This window comes from Bos indicus, chromosome 28, assembly GCF_029378745.1.
Source record: "Bos indicus isolate NIAB-ARS_2022 breed Sahiwal x Tharparkar chromosome 28, NIAB-ARS_B.indTharparkar_mat_pri_1.0, whole genome shotgun sequence".
Lineage (NCBI taxonomy): Eukaryota > Metazoa > Chordata > Mammalia > Artiodactyla > Bovidae > Bos > Bos indicus.
Window position 1 is genome coordinate 4,806,834 of NC_091787.1, and position 22,650 is coordinate 4,829,483.

Below are 22,650 nucleotides of genomic sequence, written 5' to 3' on the forward strand. Positions count from 1 at the left end.
TTCCCTCCCTTTATGAATGAGTTGTGGCCATGTGTTTACCAAGTCCCTTACTGAACTATATTTGGTAGAATGAGCACCTACCATGAGGTTGGAAGAACCAAGTTCAACTTCAGTAATCTAATGTGACATCTTCAAATTCCAAAGCTTTGTGACATTGAGAGAGTCACTCTCTGGGTCTCCGTTTCTTCAACTAGAAAGCAAAGACAATTATTACAAGAGCCCCTTCCTGGAATTTTGGGAAGACTAAAGGAGAATTTATCCATGAGCTCTGTAATCTATGAGACTTAAGTAATGACCTCAGAAAGTGACTTGCAGATATCATGAAGCAGAGAAGAGTAAATATTTGAATTCAGAGACACTCAGGATGTAGTTAGAGAGAACAGAATGGATGACATCAGTTTCAGCTTTGGCATACACCTAGAAGTTTTTAGTTGTGTTATTTGTAGAATAAAATATTTTGACAGGTGCTTTAAAAAACCCACTTGAAGGCCCATGTGCGGTTCCCTTGCTGCAGAGCAGGTGGGCATGTGTGCAACTTGATGCCAAAGCATATACGCACCCCTAAGATTCCAGGCTTTCCCCATGGCTCAGTGGTAAAAGAATCCACCTGCAGTGCAGGAGATGCAGGCGATCCAGGTTCGATACTTGGGCTGGGAAAATCTCTTGGAGGAGAGCATGGCAACCCTTTCCAGTATCCTTGCCTGGAGAATCCCGTGGACAGAGGAGCCTGGTGGGCTACAGTCCATGGGATTGCAAAGAGTCATACACAGCTTAAGCGACTGTGCTTAAGTCATACACAGCACAGAGATTCCCCTTGGCTTTAGGGAAGGCCCATCAGGGTGATGGAGACTGGGGTCACTGGGTTGCTGATGGGACTTTCAAGGATCAACATTTATTTTTTTAAATTTTCATCTAAAAACTCTGGCCAGTTTCAGCAATCAGGGAGGGCTGCCTCAAGCCAGATTCACCTCCTGGGCTTGGATCTGAAGCCAAAATGCTTAGGAAATATTAACCGAAGGCACTGTCATGCTTTCTCATGGCATGGGTTTTGATATTGACTGTCTCTTTGGGAATTCACACTCTTTCTGTGTATATCAAACTTCCATGTCACTCTGCATTTTCCCAAGCCATACCCCTTCAGATCAAGGAAGGTTCCTAATTAGTGATTGCTCCCATGTTTTATTAAGGCCTTGTTCTCTAGAGCTGGTGATGAGTTGCAGGAGGGCCTGGTGATGTATTTCTAGGAAACCTTCCATACTGGCACTCACTCCATCTCTGTAGTCTCTTCCTGTTTGTTTTGAGAGGTCTTCTCTCTGAACTATTCTCGGGAGGAAGTTGCACACTTGGCACCTTCTGCCTGGAGTCTCTGGGTCCCAGTTGGTGCTTACCCCACATTTTATTAACTCTGTGGACTTGAGAATATGGCCCAGCAGGATGAGAGTGAGGGTGAGGGTTAGGTCTGGGGTATTTTAGGTTGAGAAGGGAACTTGAAGGTACCCCATGTGCTGGGACTGCATTGTTCATCGGCAACCACACCTCTGGGGCAGGTCCTTTGGCTTTTTGGGGGCCCTTCGTGGGGGGTTTCACCAGCAGCAGCCCTCACTGGTCATTTTTCAGATAGAAGTCATGGATCCAGAAAAGTTTTAATTGTATTTCCATTTACAGCTCAAAACTTGTGGAGTCCAGCCTGCTCTCCTTATCAGGACTTTGGTTTTCCTAAGTGGTCCGAACCCACTGGCTTGACTTTTGGGGCTTCCACCGACTTCTTGGCTGCTCTAGGCTCCACCTCAGTCATATGCCTCCCGCCAAAGATGAGGCTGTTTGCTTAACCAGGTTCCCATTTCTTCTTTGGAAACCTTACATTCTTTCCTGGAGAACCTGCCTCCATCTCCCTTTCTGGAATTTTCTCCCTTCTAAGATCCCGTCTAGTGAATATTTGCCTATATATATATTTTAACCATACATATTATCCCCCCTCCCCCTCCTTTTTTTTGACATGGACCATTTTTAAAGTCTTTATTGGATTTGTTACAATATTGCTTCTTCTGGTTTTTTTTTTAAAGTTTTGGTTTTTCAGCCATGAGGCATGTGGGATCTTAACTTCCCACCAGGAATTGAACCCACACCACCTGCATTGGAAGGCGAAGTTTCAACCACTGGGCCATCAGGGAAGTCCCCAGTTTATCCCCTTTATTCAAGATAATTTCCTGGAGAGCAGGGACTGTGCCTTGTGCCTTTCTGTATATGCCTACACAGTGATAGACAATAAATAGTCTCAAAAGATATTTATCCAGTCATGGAATTGGAAACTGGATTTCAGTAACAGAAATGATGTTTTTTGGGTATTCAGAATGCCCTAACATGGAAAAAATTTTTGTAACCTTTTCCATATTTATATAATATTGAAATCTGCCTATTAAATAATCAGAATGAAGAAATAAATAGCACAGTCTATTATTCCGGAGACTTCTGGAGTTGTATTTGAGTTGGAAACTTGGCCTACATTTTACTGGCATGGAACCTTCAGCAAGATATTTAATTCTCTAGATTTCACTTTTCTCCACTGTAAAACAGAGATAACAACATGTATTTTAGTGAACATAAAATGAGCCATTATTTTATATAGTACTAAGAAAGAAAAATTGCTGTCAATTAAACAATGATGCAATGCTTTCTGTGGCTTAGACTTTTTATTTTATACTTATTGAAATAGCCCTTTTAGATGTACTTAAGCTTTTGAAAAGTCACATACTACTCTTTAAAAAGAAAAATATAAGGGCAATGAATTGGTTAAGGTTTTTCTAAAATGTTTCATATTCAGACTGAGTGTCCTGATACACAGTTTGACTCAAGTCAAGACTCCTGTTTCTCCACACATTATCATCCTCCGCATCAGTGAGGCTATTGGTGATGTAACTTTTTTCCTCCAAGAGTGAACTATTTTCTATAGGATTTTCTGCCAAGCTGCTTACACCATTCTTCAAGTTTTAAATGCTGGTGCCTTCCTGATCTTACAAATCTATGTCAACAGTTAGGACTCAAATGGTCCTTGATGTGATAGGTGGACCATAAAGAAGGCTGAGTGCCAAAGAATTGATGCTTTTGAACTGTGGTGCTGGAGAAGAGTCTTGAGACTCCCTTGGACTGCAAGGCAATCAAACTAGTCAATCCTAAAGGAAATCAAACCCGAGTATTCACTGGAAGGGCTAAAGCTGAAGCTTCAATATTTTGGTTACTTTATGCTAAGAGCTGACTCATTGGAAAAGACCCTGATTCTGGGAAAGATTGAGGGCAGGAGGAGAGGGGATGGCAGAGAATGAGATGGTTAGATAGTATCAAAACTCAGTGAATGTTAATTTGAGCAAACTCCATGAGATAGTGGAGGACAGAGGAGCCTGGCTGCTGTTAATGGGGTTGCAAAGAGTCAGACACAACTGAGTGACTGAGCACATTCTAGAATTGAATATCATCAGAATCATGTAGGGTACACTCTTTTGTGTCTTTTTTTGATCTACTTCCATGTCACTGCATGTATGAAGAGTTCATGCCTTTTTTCTTGGAGAGTGGCCTTCCCGTGTGTAGATGTATCACTTTTTCTGCATTCTCCAACTGATGGATGTTTCGGTTGTCTTCAGTTTGGGGCTGTGAGTAAAGAGACTGTGAACATCTGAGTCCAGAATTTTTGCTTATGTGTTTCATTGCTCTTGGGTAAATTCCTAGCAGCGGAATTGCTGGATCACAGGATAGGTGCATGTTAAGGTTATAAGAGGAGAAAGCAATGGCACCCCATTCCAGTACTCTTGCCTGGAAAATCCCATGGACGGAGGAGCCTGGTAGGCTGCAGTCCATGGGGTCACTAAGAGGCAGGCACGACTGAGCGACTTCACTCTCACTTTTCACTTTCATGCATTGGAGAAGGAAATGAAAACCCACTCCAGTGTTCTTGCCTGGAGAATCCCAGGGATGGCGGAGCCTGGTGGGCTGCTGTCTATGGGGTGACACAGAGTCGGACACGACTACAGCGACTTAGCAGCAGCAGCAGCAAGGTAATAAGAAGCTGGCAGAACCTTTCTCAAAGTGGTTGTACATTTCAATCTCCACCATGTGGGACATTTCCAGTAGCTGGTTGTCCTTGTTAACTGGTTTCAGTCCAGTTAATCTGAGCCACCTGATTGGTTTTGCAGTGGAATCTCTACAGCTTTAATGCGCATTTTTCTGGCAACACTTTTTCATGTGCTTCTTGGCCATGTGTATATCTTTGTAATGTGTCTGTGGCATCATTTGTCCACTTTCCAGTCAGGTTATTTGTGGTTTAATTATTGAGTTTCAGGACTCAAGTCCTTCATCAGATATATGTATTGTAAATATTTTCTCCCTGTCTGTGGCTTGCCTATGCATCTTCTTAATGGCATTTTTTGAGAAGTAGAGGTTTTTAATTTTGATGAAGTCCATTTATCCATTTTTTCTTTCATAATTAATATTTTCTGTGTCCTTTCTAAAATTTTTGCTGACTCCAAAGTTAGACAGATATTCTTCTATATCTTCTAGAAGCTTTACAGGTTTCACTTCTTCATTTAGGTTTATTAATTAATTTCTATTTAATTAATTAATCTCTATTTAAATTAATTAATTTCTATCTCTAATTAAATTCTGTGTATGGTTTGAGGTATGTATTAAGGTTACTGTTTTCCCCAGGTAGGTAGCTACTTGTTCCAGTATCCACTGAAAACACTCCTTTTTCCTCATTGACTTGCTTTGACACTTCGGTTGAACATCACTTAACTCTGTGAGTGTGGGTCCACTTCTAGACTGTCTGTTCTGTTCCATAGCGCTGTTTGTCTCTATGCCAGTACCATACTGTCTGCGTTTAATGTAACTTCAGTGTTAATAAGAAATCAAGTAGCAGATGTCCTCTAACTCTGTTCTACCTTTTAATGATTGTTTTGGTTTAGAATTTCCTTGTACATTTTAGAATTGCTATTGCTATTGCTAAGTCACTTCAGTCGTGTCCGACTCTGTGCGACCCCATAGACAGCAGCCCACCAGGCTTCCCCGTTCCTGGGTTTTCCAGGCAAGAATACTGGAGTGGGTTGCCATTTCCTTCTCCAATGCATGAAAATGAAAAGTGAGAGTGAAGTCACTCAGTTGTGTCCGAACTTCAGCGACCCCATGGACTGCAGCCTTCCAGGCTCCTCCATCCATGGGATTTTCCAGGCAAGAGTACTGGAGTGGGGTGCCATTGCCTTCTCTGCATTTTAGAATAAGTTCTTCAATTTCTACAAAAGACTCATATAAGGTTTTGATTGAAATTGTATTGAATCAATAGATCAATTTGAGGAAAATGAAAATCATAACAAAATTCAGTTTTAATATATGTATATATGATATGTCTTTCTAATTATTTAAGTCTTCCTTAGATCTCTCAGAAGCTTCAAAATGGTTTTCTGTGTAGAAGTTTTCTCATGTTTCTTTAAATTTATCCCTAAGTATTTTGAGTTTTAAAATATACATAGTATTTTAAATTGTTTGCTGCTGGTATTTAGAAATACAGTTAATTTCCATGTATTGACCTGGATTCTTTCACCCCCGATAAATTCAATGTGCCATATATTTTGCTTAGAATTTTATAGAATTTCAAGTTTATTTTTGCAGTCATCTCTAATGCAGGTTTTAGCACAATCATATTCTGTAAGAAGTTTGCCCTGAAATTCCATATGCTATTTTTTTTTTTTTTGCTCCAGGTCATACAGTTTGAGTTACCAGGAGAGTATGATTTGAATTTCAGTCTAGTTTGACTCCACGGCCCATTCCCTTTCCACCCTACTGTAATATTTCACCTCTTTGACATTTGGATGTTTGAATGGAGTGATACCATGTAGCTTCCCTGGGTTTCACTGGGACATTTGGTGTCATTGTGTTTCAGAAGGACATGAATGAATCAATGGAACCTCTAAAACAAAATACAATGAGAAAAGGTGAAAAAGTGACTAGAAGTTTTCCTAGTTTAAAAGGACTGTCAGCATGCTTCCAGATTCATCCACAGAAGACCGTTCATGCAGTTGCACAGAGCTGCAAATTTTAGTTTCCTTGCCTCACATGGTTATTGTTGTTCAGTTGCTCAGTCATGCCCGACTCTTAGCGGCCCCATGGACTGCAGCATGCCAGGCTTTCCTGTCTTTCACTGTGTCCTGGAGTTTGCTCAAACTCATGTCCATTGAGTTGGTGATGCTATCCAACCATCTCATCCTCTGTCACTCCCTCCCCTCTTGCCCTCAGTCTTTGCCAGCATCAGGGTCTTTTACAATGAGTCAGTTCTTCACATCAGGTGGCCAAAGTATTGGAGCTTCAGCTTCAGCATCAGTCCTTCCAATGAGTATTCAGGGTTGATTTCCTTTAGGATTGACAGGTTTGATCTCCTTGCAGTCCACGGGACTCTCACTGTTAGTACATGTGAGCTATGGCTGCGTCTTCTGCATGTAGGGATGCTCTAATGCTTGTTTTCCCTCCTCTCCCACAATGCGCTGCAGGAAACCATTTCTATACAGCCAAGGAGCTCACAGAGGAGATCAGATCATTAACACTGGAGAGGGAAGCGCTGGAGGGACTTCTTCACAAGCTGTTGGTACTGAGTTCCAGGAACGTCCAAAAGCTGGGAAGTGTGAAAGAAGATTACAGCAGACTCAGGCAAGAACTGGACCAGGGGAGAGCTGCTTATGGTAAGTGGTCACACGGTTGCCCGATGAAATATGTGTGCTATTTATTGTACTGGTTCACATGTACCCTTCACTGTGACGGCTGTCCTGGAGCCACACAGGATATTTTTGGCAGGAGCCCTAGAAAATAGGGCACCATTTCTTCAGCGTTTGTTTTGCTATCAATCTGATGCCTTTTCATTTCCTGTCTTTCCTCCTCCTCTACTCTGTTTGCTAATGGCCTTGTGATTGCTTGAAGCAATCTCCGCCTTGGCACAGGTCTTGAGAATTTTCTGGTTGACAATTATCTCCCTTTTGTTCCTTGGCTCAGCCTCCTGGCTTGCACAATCGTACATGAAAGCAGGCTGGCTTTGGGAAAACCAAGGAAAGACCATTGAGTGCCTCTTCTTTGTGGGCTTTTCTGAGAGCTGCCCACAAAGAAGAGGCAGATGCAGAAGATGCTGCCTTGGCCAAAGTATCCATTTGTTGGAGGAGTCAAACTATTCTTGTGGTCTTTTCTTGTCTAGTTGTTAACAGTAAATGAGGTCACCTTGAAGTTTCACTCTGAGGGATAATTTCGGAAGGTTGCGGTTTAGCCCAAATTAATGAAGTCAAACCTGTTTCTTAAAAAAAAAGTAGTAAAGAATTTCTGATGATTCAGTTTCTAATATACAGAATGAAATCATAGGGAGAAAATTTATATTTAAAATACAATAGATGCTGAAACCTGTTTCTTCACCAGTAAAATGAGATGATAGATTATCCATCTCATAAGCTGGTTAAGTGATACAGATTAATTGCATTAATTATTAAGATCCTGAGATTGTGTGTGTGTGCATACACCTTTGCCCTTCCCTTGGGAACTAGAGGTTGTTGGAAGGCAAAGTTCATACATAGTAAATCATATTTCCTAAATAAATGTTTACTAGAAAAATGAATGACGTATACCTGTGGTGGATTCATTTTGATATTTGGCAAAACTATTACAATTATGTAAAGTTTAAAAATAAAATAAAATTAAAAAAAATAAAAATGAATGACATTTATACTAATAAAGAACTGTATTTACAAAGTATACTTGTTTGAAAAGAAACAAGAATGAAGGTATTAGGTAGCCAGATTTGAAATAAGGCCACCCTGGTGGCTCACACAGTAAAGATTCCCCCTGCAATGCAGGAGACCTGAGTTTGATCCCTGGGTTGGGATGATCCCCGTGGAGGAGGGAATGGCTACCCACTCCAAAATTTTTGCCTGGAGAATTCCATGGACAGAGGGGCTCATTGGTTACACTCCATGGGGTTGCAGAGTCAGATGTGACTGAGTGACTGACACTTTTAACACACTTACTTGAAAATACTCCACAAACTTAAGTAAATAAAGATTAGTATTTAAAACCAAACAAATATGAAATCAGCTAGAAGAAATAGATGTGTCATTTCACTGCTAATACATTTTGTTTTAAAGGCTTACTAAATTTTGTAGAGAGAGGTTCCTTCGTAGTTAACTGAACGACAGGTGCGACTGTCAACCACTACTGTGTCTTCTCAGCCGTGGACACCTCTAAGTTGGCCTTATCTTTTTTTCACTTTGGCAGGTCAGAGCTTTGTTTTTTGCCAAATAAGTAAACTAGAGACTATGCATTTGAGCCTTAGTATATAACTATAGTCCTGAGAAATGACAACATGTTCCTCCAAGATGTAATGCTGCAGTTTATTATGTTATTGTAGGTCTAATTTTGTAGTTAAATAAATTTTGCTATAAATTTGTTTTAAATTTTTAAAAATATAAACAAGGAAAACTATGAGATGTCGTGTGTTACCATCATAAGACTTTTGGCGCAAAATAGGAAATTTATATTGCGGAGAAAAGATGAAAACAAATTTGGACAAATTTAGTTCAGCAATATTTTATTTTTTTAAAAAAACTTTATTGAAGTATAGTTGATTTACAGTGTTGTGTTAATTTCTGCTCTACAGCAAAGTGACTCAGATATACATATATATATATGTATATATACATATATATATATGAACATTTTTCATATTCCTTTCCATTATGGTTGTCACAGGATACTGAATATAGTTCTCTGTGCTATACAGCAGGATCTTTTTATCCATCCTATATATAATAGGATGCAGCAATATTTTCATTTGAACAGTTAAGCTCTTGAAAGCCATTAATATCTCTTTTTTTTAAGGAAAAAAAAAAAAAAAGCCGTGCGGTACTTTTTGAATCTCATCATTGTCACTTGACTAAGTATTTTCAAAATGATGAATAAAACATAAACAAATGGAATGAGAGATTGTTACCGTGGATGATTCTAAATTGCAGATGGCTCATTACTGTTGTGAAGGCATTCTTTATGTTTCACACTTGGATTTTGCTGGATCAGCTACCCTTTCCCTGTGCTTTGTGTGTGTGTGTGCGCATGCACTCGGTTGTATTCGGCTCTTTGAGACCCTGTGGACTGTAGCCACCAGGCTCCTCTGTCCATGGGATTTTCCAGGCAAGAATACTGCAGTGGGTTGTCATTTCCTCCTCCAGGGAATCTTCCCGACCTAGGGATAGAACCTGCATCTTCTGCAGCTCCTGCTTTGGCAGGTGGATTCTTTACCACTGAGCCACCTGGGTATCCCTTCCTTGTGCTTTATAGGCTAAAGCTAATTTTTAGGCAAGCTGAGGTGACTTGGCATTAGGTGAACCAAACTAATCATCTTGGGGTGGTGAGAGTGTGGAGACAAAGAAACAAATTCTTAGTAAAGTGAAGCTTTTATCCGTTGATATGATATTAAACTAGACCAACGTCCATATTCTGTTATTTGTTCGGTCTGAGAGTTAAAAATCTGGAGTGAGCTCTGTGCTCAAGTTTAAATGTAGAGCAAATGCAAAGAAGTAAGGTGCTTCTGCACATTACTGAGTGGTTGGATTGCATCCCCGACTAAATGGACATGAGTTTGAGCAAGCTCCGGAAGTTGGTGATGGACAGGGCAGCCTGATGTACTGTAGTCCGTGAGGTCGCAAAGAGCTGGACACAACTGAGCGACTGAACTAAATAATGTGCTGCTTCAGGTATTACCATGAGCTGATTCTTGTTAATCTTAGATAAAACATCCTAAAATAAGACTATTAAAAAAATGAGCAATGTGTAGTGTTCTTAAAAACAGATATTTATTTAAATTTTTTTCTAGATGTTATTTCCTATTTTATTTCTTTTTTATTAAAAAAATTTTTTTTACAAGTATGTTGGTTTCTGCCATATAACAATCAACCATAATTATACATGTATCCCCTCCCTTTTGAGCCTCCGTCCCCTCCCCCATCCCACCCCTCTAGGTCATCACAGAGTGCCAGGCTGGGCTCCCTGTGTCATACAGCATCTTTTCACCAGCTGTCTCTTTTACACAGGACAGTGTGTATATATGCTGATGCTACTTTCTCCATTCATCCCACTATCTCCCTCCCCCACTATGTCCACAAGGCCATTCACTACATCTGCGTCTCTGTTCCTTCCCTGCAAATTGGTTCATCAGTACTATTTCTCTAGATTCCGTATGTCGAACTGACTCAAATTTGTTCTTTTATGGCTGAGTGATATTCCATTGTAGATATGTGCCACATCTTCTTTATCCATTCATCTGTCGATGGACATCTAGGTTGCTTCATTTTCTGGCTATTGTAAATAGTGCTGCAATGAACATTGGGGGTATATGTGTCTTTTAGAATTGTGGTTTCCTCAGGGTATATGCCCAGTAGTGGGGTTGCTGGGTCATACGATAGCTTTATTCCTAGTTTTTTTAAGAGAATCTCCACACTGTTCTCCATAATGGCTGTATCAGTTTACATTCCCACCAACAGTGGAGGAGGGTTCCCTTTTCTCCACGTCCTCTCCAGCATTTATTGTTTGTAGAAATTGCTTTACAATGTTGTGTTTTTTCTGCCCCATAGCACGAAGCAGCCATAAGTATACATGTATCTCCTCCCTCATGAGCCTCACCCGAGCCCACCCACCCCCATCGTGCCCCTCTGGGTGTCGCGGAGCACTGAGCTGAGCTCCCTGTGCTGCACGGCAGCTTCCCACTAGCTGCCGATTTTACACATGGTAGTGCGTATATGTCAGTGCCACTCTCTTAATTCATCCCGCCCTCTCCTTCCTCTACTGTGTCCACATGTCCGTTCCCTATGTCTGTGTCTCCATTCCTGCCCTGCAAATAGGTTCATCAGTATCATTTTTCTAGATTCTATGCATGTGTGACTGTCACGACAGTCAGCGACCCAGGCTCGTGATGTCGGCTCTAGGTAGGGCTGACCCAGCCATGTGTGTGTCCACATCCAGTCGGGCTTCTGTGTCTATAGCGGAAGGGGACATCTGCAGTCTTAGAGAATAATTAACAATCTCTGTCATTCAGAGCGTTCTTAATGATGGGAAGAGTATACGCAATGGCGCATCGCAGATGAACTGACTTTGCTAAATCACTTACAATGTCATTATATCTCGGGTCCCTGGTTCAACTGTGAGCCCACTGAGGTGAAAGCACGGTCTTTAGGTTTCATTTTTGTTGTTGGCAGCATCCCGCATGATGTCATTAAAACTAGTAAAGAGGCCATAAATATTTGTTCACTTACTGGGGCCAGATGCTGACAAGAAACATTAGTCCTTTTTTTCCCTTATTTTGACTCACAGACCCAGACCTTGGATCTGTTTTTCTTTCAAATGTTTAAAATTCATCTTCCAGTCTAATTAAGGCAGTGATAAAGTTTGCTAGTTTTTCATGGAAGATGCTTGAGTTGTCCGAGTTGGCTATACAGATTGGGGTGGCAGCAGACAGAACAATGTGATGAGAAGGACTGAAATATGCCAAAGTACTTGGGGGCAAGGGAGACAGAAATCATTATGAATCTATTGACTTTTGACTCAGTGACACAGAGTCTGTTTAAAGAGGGGAGGAATACCCTGGGTGCTTATACCCCATCAGTGGTTCTTAGGACTTCAGGAGAATGCATTTGAAGTCTGAGCAGTTGTAGGGGCAGTAAATAGATTAAATCTATCTTTCAACCTCTGAATACTTGTGGAAATTAACTATAGACCTTTAATTATTGTGGATTTCAGTGTTTTTTTTTTTCCCTAAGGGAGAGTGGTATGAAAAAGAATAAGTAACACTTTTAAGTTTGCTACATGTGTTTTTCAGAAAAAAAGACAACCCTGGGATTTACAGAATGGTGTTTCCCCCTCTTGTGTATAAGTTGGTAATCTGTATTGTCCTTTATTAATATTGTTGATTTCATACTGTAACTTGGATATAAAGGAAGCAGACGTCAAGGGGGAGAGATTTAATCACAGAATAATCAGGGCCAGAATTTTAAATAGGACATCATTAGCATGTTAATGAATTTTCCCACTTTATGCCAGCTGCCCGAGTAGAAAAGATACTGCAGATGTAGCTCAAAAATCCGGCAGCGTCTGTGTCCCAGTGAGCTGTCAGGAATCCACGTAGGATCTGTGAAATGCATCAAAGAATTCTCAGTGCGGGTGTCAAATGGTGTTTTTTTTTCTGGGAGTGATGGCTGGCTGTGTCCAGCCTAAAGTCTCATCTGTTTGCCTTTCAGTGAGTCTGGAGGAAGTGGAAGTCAGATAAGGGGCAGTTTTTAAAGGTGGTGAAGTGGCAGTGGCTCAACTTTTCAATTATGATTTGGGTCTAATATCTACTTTTTCCTTTAGGCTAGAAAGGCCACATTCACATAATCCTACCCTTCTTCTTGGAATAGGTAATAAAAGGAAGTTTGATGCCATTCAGTGAGATACCAGTTTTTTAACTCTTTTTTTTTTTTTTTTTTTTAGTTTTTTAACTCTTTAGTCCACTGGTGAAACATGTTTTGTAAATCACTTTAAGAAAAAACTTTTGGTTTAGAGATCATGTGATTTAGCAGGTTTTGCGTATATAGGCAGTCACTCCTATTCCACATTTATTATCTATATTTAGGTGAAATTTTCAAGAAAAATTAGAATGGGGAATAAAGTCTGTCTTTTGGGGGGGGTTGGGGAAGAAATGGAAAACTGGAATTTATATAAATATACATCAAAGATAGACACAACAAAATTAACAAATATAATGGAAGAGTTGAGACAGAAGAAAATGCAAGTGATGAGTGTTAATTATTTTGGTTGAGAATATGATGTGATCATGAACTTCCTAGAAGCCAGAGCAAAAAAGACCGATAAAGCATCATCTGTCCTCCTCAAAAGTAGCTTAAAGCATGACGTTTTCAGGAACATGGAGTGGTGTTAAATTCTTAAAGATGATTTTTTTTTGAGGGTGTAATGGAAAGTCTTCATGAATAGATTTACAGCAAATGAAAAAGCATGCATGGCCGTTACCAACCATTTCTGACAAAAAAAAAAAAAAATAGCAGATGAAAGCAGTAGCTCATGGGAAGACTGTGAAACTACATAGACTTCAGATCTGTGAGTTTGTACATTTTTTTTTCCACAAAAAGATCCAGTTATTCAGCAGATTTTTGAGGGATCAATATTTCCTTCAAATTTTAAGTTCCTCCAAATGTTAAGAAACTCTGTTAACGTATAATTAGATGGAAGTCAATTAGGGAGGCCTCAGGCTAATTGAGTTTAAATATAGAATCTTCCAGTGATGTGACATCACTGGTTCTAAGCCGCTAGAACCTAAAGGGGTGTTAGAGACCCCTTGTGTAGATGAACCAAGGGGATTTCTCGGTGGGCCAGGTGATAAAGAACCCACCTTCCAGTGCAGGAGATGCAACAGACGCGGATTCGATCCCTGGGTCAGGAAAGACCCCCTAGAGAAGGAAATGGCAACCCCCTCCAATACGGTTGCCTGGAAAATTCCATGAACAGAGGAGCCTAGTGGGCTACAGTCCATGAGGTAGCAGAGAGTCAGACATGACTGAGCGACCTCAGCTATTTATCTGGGAACCAGATGAGTGTTGCAGGTTCGAGGTGAAGGAACTTAGATTGTTATATGGCAAGTATTTTATTAATATCTGCCTCTCTAACTGGAAATCTTTATTGTTTAGATCGAATATATGTATAATACGAACATTTTGGAGAAAACCTTTAAAATTTGAAAATTTCTTTTCTCAGGTGTCTTGTGAGCTGAGCTTTCACATCTCTAATCATCTTATTAAATTATCAGAATCCCAATTAAATTTACATTTTCAATTTTTAGTTTCTCTCCATAGTTTTCTTCTTTCCAGTTTATTCCTGCATCACTGTGAGTATGGTTATTTCCCTTCAGACTCTCTTGCTGTGAAATTCCAAGCTTGAAATTCGTGATTAATTTCCTTCTTCTTTTATTAAATAATCATGATAATTCCTTTGGGAGGCATCTCCACAACAGTGCAAAAAGCCTGTGTTAGTTGGTGGGTGGCCTCCGTTCAGTTCTGTTGCTTCTTTATCATCTGTGTCTCATCTGGCACGTGTGGCGTCACAGTGTGAGGTTGGATGAATGAATTCTTTCTGCTTCCCAGGTGCTTGATGTAAGTCACGGCAAAGCCAGATGTCTACGTTTCATTTCCATCCACCCCTCCGTCATTTAAACTCTTTTATTTAAGTATAGTTGATTTACGATGTTGTATTAATTTTTGCTATATAGCAAGTGATCCAGTTATGCATATATGTATTCTTTTTTATATCTTTCCATTATGGTTTATTATACAGTAGGACCTGTCATTTATCCATTCTGTACATAGAACCTTACCTCTGCTAACCCTAACCTCCCCTCCATCCCTCTCCCAACCCCCTCCCACTTGTCAACCACACATCTGTTCTCTAAGTCCATGATTCTGTTTCTGTTTTACAGGTAAGTTCATATCCTGTTTTAGATTTCACACTAAGTGATATTACATGGAATTTGTCTTTCTCTGTCTGGATTACTTCACTTAGTATGATAATCTCTAGTATCATTTGAAAATAAAGTGAAAGTGAAAGTTGCTTCGTTGTGTCCGACTGTTTGCGACCCCATGGACTATGCAGTCCATGAAATTCTCCAGGCCAGAATACTGGAGTGGGTAGCTTTTCCCTTCTGCAGAGGATCTTCCCAACTCAGGGATCAAACTCAGGTCTCCTGCATTGCAGGTGGATTCTTTACCATCTTAGCCACCAGGGAAGCCCAGGAATACTGGAGTGGGTAGCCTATCCCTTCTCCAGGGGATTTCCCCAACCCAGGAATCAAACCGGGGTCTCCTTCATTGCAGGCAGATTCTTTACCATCTGAGCCACCAGGGAAGCCCAAGAATACTGGAATGGGTAGCCTGTCCTTTCTCCAGGGGATTTCCCCAACCCAGGAATCGAACCGGGGTCTCCTTCATTGCAGGTGGATTCTTTACCAGCTGAGCTATCAGGGAAGCCCCTAGTAAAGCCTCTGTGTTCCAGAATGAATCATACAATTCCTGCAAGAGGTGAAATCACTGGTTACTCTAGTCCATTCTGGTCTTGAATTCCCAGGATTCCTTCCAATTTTGTTCCTTTTTTTTTTTTTAAGGAAAATTGGCTTTCAAGTATTTTTTTAAATTGTGGTAAAAGTCACATATATAAAATATACTATTTCAACCATATTTAACTGTACCATTCAGTGGCACTACGTTTATTTACATTGTTGTGCAGCTTCTCATCATCGTCCATCTCTTGAATTTCTTACCTTCCTAAACTGAAACTCCCTGTCCTCCCATTAAGCACTAACTCCCCATACCCATTCCCCACCCTTTGGCCCCTGGCATCTACCAATATACTTTCTGATTCTATGAATTTGACTATTCTATGTGTCTCATGTAACTGGAATCAAACAGTATTTGTCTGGACCTAATGTCCACTTCTGATTTCTTTTTTCTATTTTTATCCATGCAGTTAGTTTTAGAAATCCTTACTGAGGCTATTCCCTTTTCTACATGTCTCTCCATTTGCTTTTTCCCCAAAGATTCATTTGTTTATTTTTGGCTGTGGTGGGTTTCGTTGCTGTGTGTGCAGGCTTTCTCTAGTTGCAGTGCAGGGGTCTGTTCTCTGGTTGCGGTACCCCGGCTTCTCACAGTGGTGGCTTGTTGAGGAGCAAGTGCTCTAGAGTGCTGGGGCTTCAGTCATTGCAGCACTGAAGTAGGCTAAGCAGTTGTGGCAAATGGGCTTAGTTGCTCTGTGACATGTGGGATCTTCCTGGACCAGGAACCAAACCAGTATCCCTTGCATTGCAAGGCAGATTCTTAACCACTGGATCACCAGGAAAGCCCCTCCATTTATTTTTTATACACCCCTAACAATATTCCCTCAACAGAGCCCCTACGTGGAATAGAGTGACAATTTTAACAGTATTTCATACCCAATTGCAACAGGCAGTTTTTCGACATGCCGATTTGTTTGGAGCAGGAAATTGGTTCTATGTTATAAGTGGCTCCATGTGAATCTTAAAAGTATTTGACAAGTGTTCTGCTTTCTTTCTGGAACATTCTTATCAACCAGTGCCTATGTTAGTCTCTGTCTACATTTCACTTGGACTCAGGGCTTTTGATGACCTTGGTGTGTGCACACACATGCACACACATACACACCCTCCTGAAAATTAAGCTAAAAGTGGTGGTAAGCAGGATGCCACAGTTCCTGGCGGAGAGCCCCTTGGCCAGGGTTGAGGGAGGCGTTATTCATTGTGTGGGGCTGTACCCTGACTTGCAGAATGCTTCTCATCCTTCAGTACTGTCTTTTGTATATTGCTTCTTCCCACACCTGTTTTTAAATGTTCTTGGGTGGGAGTTTCCAGTAGTCATGTATGGATGTGAGAGTTGGACTATAAAGAAAGCTGAGCACTGAAGAATGGATGCTTTTGAAATGTGGTGTTGGAGAAGACTCTTGAGAGTCCCTTGGATGCAAGGAGATCCAACCAGTCCATCCTAAAGGAAATCAGTCCTGAATATTTGTTGGAAGGACTGATGCTGAAGCTGAAGCTCCAATACTTTGGCCACCTGATGCGAAAAGATTGAAGACCGTGATGCTGGGAAAGATTGAAGGTGGGAGGAGAAGGGGATGACAGGGGATGAGGTGGTTGGATGGCATCACCAGCTCAGTGGACATGAGTTTTGAGTAAACTCCAGGAGTTGGTGATGGACAGGGAGGCCTGGCGTCCTGCAGTCCGTGGGGTCACAAAGAGTCAGACATGACTGAGTGACTGAACTGAACTGAGTGGGAGTGGTAGCACCCTCAGTTACCTGAACAACTTCAGCATTATGTTATGATCTGGAAATAGAATATTATTGTTGTGATTATTAGAACTTAATTGAAATTATTGGAATTTAATTCTCTACATATTATCCTTAATGTAGAACCTTATAGGTTTAAAAATGAATTCTTTTGGGGTTTCTCCTTCCTGTGATCTTTATTGTATGTATTTAGCATGTATTTATTAGATCCCTTGCTGTGTGCACAGAGTAGCTATAGCTTTAATGGATATGATATGTTCTTTGAAAGGAAGGGATGATTCCCTGTATGTTGTCACTTTCTCTTCAGTAACAAATGTTAGTTTCTCTTCTTTTGGGCTAAGGCTGCACATGCATTTGGTTGTCTGATCCTCTGGACACTTGTACAGCTGGCCCAGCACCATCTGTTTCACAGATGAAGATGCTAAGACTCAGGAAGGATGGGAGTCTTGTCTGAAGTCACATGGATGGGAGGGGTCAGGGCTAGGATTTGAATCCCTTTATATTGTGATTTCACCTTTTATGTAGATTTATATTCTTCATGAACCTGATTCCTAACATGAGGTCTTTCCACCCTCCCTTACCACCGGCTTACTACCCTTATTGCCAGCCACCTCCATACTGCACTCAAGAGTCGAGATTATGGAACAAAATCCACTAACAACATCTCTTGATGATGTTGAGTGTCCTGAAAAGAGAGACTGTTTTCATTTTTGAAATTTCTAAGTACACATTCTGTATTTCAGGCCCCAAATGACTATCTACTGTCTGCAATTTTCCTACACTCAGTTCATCATGGAACTTGACAGAAGGTTCTCTAGGTTTATCAGCCATGTAATATTCACATATTTTGTATTAAAACCCAAATTATTTTTGGAGGATAACTAATAGGGACTTACCATACTACCACAAATGAGAAAAAAGTTGAATTATAGCAATTTAGTTGGATACAAATGTGGTAACTTCAAACCACTTTTGGATATTTTATTTTCAAAGAACTATGGCTAGTTCTGCTTCCTGTTCAAAAATGCTTAAATGTCAGTGTTTTCCTTTGTAGTCCTATAAGATCAGGCATTGAAAGTATATTGATATCCCAGTCAGAGTTTTTGCGGGAGAAACCCCCTGTTTGCCTTTAAGAATTTACTAACATGCCATCCAATTGATTATGAGGAATTAAGCTGCAAAAGGGTGGCTCAGATGGTAAAGAATCTGCCTGCAATGCAGAAGACCCAGGTTCAATCTGTAGGCTGGGAATATCCCTTGGAGAAGGGAATGGCAACCCACTCCAGTATTCGTGCCTGGGAAATCCCATGGACAGAGGAGCCTGGTGGGCTACAGTCCACGGGGGTCCCAAAGAGTCAGATATGACTGAGTGACTAACACATTCACTTTTCTTTCAAACCCCTATTTGCCTGTAAGAATTTACTGATATGCCATCCAATAAATTATAAGGAATTAACTTGAAAAATTTGATGGCCATTGTTGTGAGTTTCTTTTGAGTGAGCTTTCGAACTTTAAGCAACATGTACAATATTCTATAATTCAAGGCTTTGGGAGATTAAGACTGGTTTTTTTTTCTGAGTCCAATTTTGTGAAGTTTTGCAGAATTAAATTTTATTCATGCTAACTATGATGTATTTTATACTGTCATAGTATTTTTAGTGCTTAATCTAATAAGAAATGCCTTGTTTTCCTCTTTGACTTTGTCGCGAGTTATGACCTCCTGCTCTTTTCTCTTTGTTCTTCTTCTTTGAAGCTGCCATATGTTCTGTAACCCAAGAGAGATAATTCTTTTTGAGAAGTCATCATTTGTAGCTAATTTGGCTTTTCAGGTTCTCTTAGCTCTTGTAAAGAAGAGAGGGTTTCATGATAAGTGTTTACTGTCCTCACTGCATTGTTGCACCAAATTTTGCTGCCCTGGGCCCACCAGACTTTGGGTGATGGCCATTCCGCCTCATTTACTTTACTTTCAGACTTTTATGGAATTGAGGAGGGTTGGGTCCTATTCAGTTCAGTCACTCAGCCATGAACGACTCTTTGTGACCCCATGGACTGCGGCTCTCGAGGCTTCCCTGTGCATCACCAACTCCCGGAGCTTGCTCAAACTCATGTCCATCAAATCGGTGATACCATCCAACCATCTCATCCTCTGTCATCCCCTTCTCCTCTTGTCTTCAATCTTTCCCATCATCAGGGTCTTTTCAAATGAGTCAGTTCTTCCCATCAGGTGGCCAAAGTATTGGAGTTTCAGCTTCAGCATCAGTCCTTCCAATGAATATTCAGGACTGATTTCCTTTAGAATTGACTGGTTTGATGTCTTTGTAGTTCAAAGGACTCTCAAGAGTCTTCTCCAACACCATAGTTCAAAAGCATCAATTCTTTGGTGCTTAGCTTTCTTTAGAGTCCAGCTCTCACATCCGTACATGACCACTGGAAAAACCATAGCTTTGACTAGACAGATCTTTGTTGGTAAAGTAGTATCTCTGCTTTTAGTATGCTGTCTAGGTTGGTCATAGGTTTTCTTCCAAGGAGCAAGAGTCTTTTAATTTCATGGCTGCAGTCACCATCTGCAGTGATTTTGGAGCCCAAGAAAATAAAGTCTGTCACTGTTTTCATTGTTTTCCCATCTATTTGCCATGAAGTGATGGGACCTGATGCCATGATCTTAGTTTTCTGAATGTTGAGTTTTAAGCCAACTTTGGATTCTGTCATGTCGTGATGTTGTGAAGTCTCTCAGTTGTGTCCGACTCTTTGAGACCCCGTGGACTGTAACCTACCAGATTCCTCCCTCCATGGGATTCTCCAGGCAAGAGTACTGGAGTGGGTTGCCATTTCCTTCTCCAGGGAATCTTCCCAACCCAGGCATTGAACCCGGGTCTCCTGCATTCCAGGCAGATGGTTTAACCTCTGAGCTACCAGGGAAGCCCCTAGGGATAGACAATTGGATCCTGTAGGGATAGACAGTTCTAAGCCAATGCACTGCAAGTTAATATTTATGACATGGCAGAAACCATCAAGGGCTGCTTAAAGGTCTACTGACTTGACATCAAAAATGTATAAACCATGTATACTCATAGCTCACATGCTCCATAGTTCAGATTAGATCAGTTGCTCAGTTGTGTCCGACTCTTTGCGACCCCATGAATCGCAGCACGCCAGGCCTCCCTGTCCATCACCAACTCCCGGAGCTCACTCACACTTGTGTCCATCGAGTCAGTGATGCCATCCAGCCATCTCATCTTCTGTCGTCCCCTTCTCCTCTTGCCCCCAATCCCTCCCAGCATCAGAGTCTTTTCCAATGAGTCAACTCTTTGCATGAGGTGGCCAAAGTACTGGAGTTTCAGCTTTATCATCATTCCTTCCAAAGAAATCCCAGGGCTGATCTCCTTCAGAATGGACTGGTTGGATCTCCTTGCAGTCCAAGGGACTCTCAAGAGTCTTCTCCAACACCGCAGTTCAAAAGCATCAATTCTTCAGCGCTCAGCCTTCTTCACAGTCCAACTCTCACATCCATACATGACCACAGGAAAAACCATGGCCTTGACTAGACGAACCTTTGTTGGCAAAGTAATGTCTCTGCTTTTGAATATGCTATCTAGGTTGGTCATAACTTTCCTTCCAAGGAGTAAGCGTCTTTTAATTTCATGGCTGCAGTCACCACCTGCAGTGATTTTGGAGCCCCCAAAAATAAAGTCTGACACTGTTTCCACTGTTTCCCCATCTATTTCCCATGAAGTGATGGGACTGGATGCCATGATCTTTGTTTTCTGAATGTTGAGCTTTAAGCCAACTTTTTCACTCTCCATTTTCACCTTCATCAAGAGGCTTTTTAGTTCCTCTTCACTTTCTGCCATAAGGGTGGTGTCATCTGCATATCTGAGGTTATTGATATTTCTCCCAGCAATCTTGATTCCAGCTTGTGTTTCTTCCAGCCCAGCATTTCTCATGATGTACTCTGCATATAAGTTAAATAAACAGGGTGACAATATACAGCCTTGATGTACTCCTTTTCCTATTTGGAACCAGTCTGTTGTTCCATGACCAGTTCTAACTGTTGCTTCCTGACCTGCATACAAATTTCTCAAGAGGCAGATCAGGTGGTCTATAGTCACAGAAGGTAATTTTATTTGTCTTTTGACATGAAACTCTCTGAAGTTTTTATAACTCATTAAGAATTTATTTCATGCTTTGCTATAGGTTTAATGATAACCAGACTTGTTTGTCTCTTTTAATTTGCCAAAGTGATGTTAGAATTTTGGTTATTTTAGCTTGTTTTAAGCAGCTCTCTTTTCATCTGTGTTACTAAAGCTGTTTTACACTGTATATATTTCTAAATATTATATTGCCTTTCCCACGAAAGAATCTAATGCAAATATATTATGACATCAGGGTATGATTAATGAAAGGAAGCCTGGTCTTGCTGGGACAAAGTGACTGGAGTCTTGAGCTTCTTTTTAACTTCATATTTGACCCAGCTTTTGACTTTGGTCGTTAGGTCCCCATTGCATCAGCATGACAGATAAATTAGAATTTGGTGAATGTCTGTCTGCCCTCCATACAACCCTGCATTTTTTTTCAGAGATTGAGGAACACTGGGGGACTGAATACCAAACTCCAGGTCTGCCCTAAGAAGGCCACCCGACACTGAGATCCCCCAATGTCTGGAATCCTGAGAATGTAGTAACCTTTGGAGGTGAAGTAATTTCTCCAGTGGATTATACAAGAATCCTCTGAACTTCAAGTTATGAAATTCCTAGAGTTTCTCTAGTGTGATTTTTTCCAATTTTTAATTTATTTCACAGAATATCATAAGATATTAAACATTTAAAAAATTGAATGAAAAATGTCCACCACATAGCTTCCATAGCAGAGCCAGAGTCCCTGGGTGCATTTTTGGTGTTCCCACCCTGCCTTCCCACTGCTGCCAATGCCCAGAGTACATGCAGACCTTTTACACACTTGTACTGAGAGAGTGGGCACCATCATACCTTTACAGCCTTATGTGGCAGAAATGAGAGCATTACATCACTCAATCCTCATTGCTATACATTCAGAAAAATGTATCATCCCATTCTACTGATGCTGAAACTGAGGCTTAGGGAGCTAGGAGGGCTGTAGATGGATGTGGAGAGCTGGAACATGGCTTACATCTGTGTGGCTCCAGAGTCAGAATCAGCACAGAGTTAGATTTCCTTGTAACACAGAGTTCTAGGTTAGTTTCTAAAACCTTAATAACATTCTAAGAATCACTATACCATGACCTACTTAACTTTCTCCTTATTTTGATGTTTGTAACAATCATTTTATAAATTTCTTTCTGAAGATAAAGTGAGATTGGGATTTCTGGGGCCAAAGAGCACAATCATTTTGTGACTTGGTACATCCTGCAAAGGCTTTCAAAAGTATTACACCAGTTTAGTTGATACTCCCATCCATCCTTCCTACACTAAGTGTTATTTCTTAAGAAATTATGTAGTGTAATAACAATAAAAATTGTATTTAATTTAGGCTTTATTTTGGTATGTATTTGACTAATAATGAAGTTGAACTTGCTTTTTTGGTGCCTTTATACTTTTTTCTATTGTGTATTGTTCATATCTGTTGTTTATTTTTGGAGAGGGGGCAGGAGGAAATTTGAACGTTTCCTTATCTCTATCTAATGTGGTTATTATCATTTTTCCTGCTTGTATGCTGTGTGTATGTGTGTGAAGTTAACCCATTATCATGATTAATAATGGAATGAAAGGAGAAA

General features: G+C 40.6%; 1 protein-coding gene across 5 annotated transcripts in view; it reads left to right on the forward strand.

The window, feature by feature from the left end:
* Window positions 1-22,650, forward strand: part of DISC1 (DISC1 scaffold protein) — a 427,730-nt gene that overhangs the window by 204,635 nt on the left and 200,445 nt on the right. For 4 of the 5 annotated variants that reach the window (XM_070781908.1, XM_070781909.1, XM_070781910.1 and 1 more), the window contains exon 9: window positions 6,528-6,716. In XM_070781908.1, the coding sequence (XP_070638009.1) occupies window positions 6,528-6,716 (189 nt within the window). Of the gene's footprint in view, window positions 1-6,527; window positions 6,717-22,650 lie in introns of those variants that run through there. The other variant, XR_011564628.1, reaches the window with a different exon arrangement.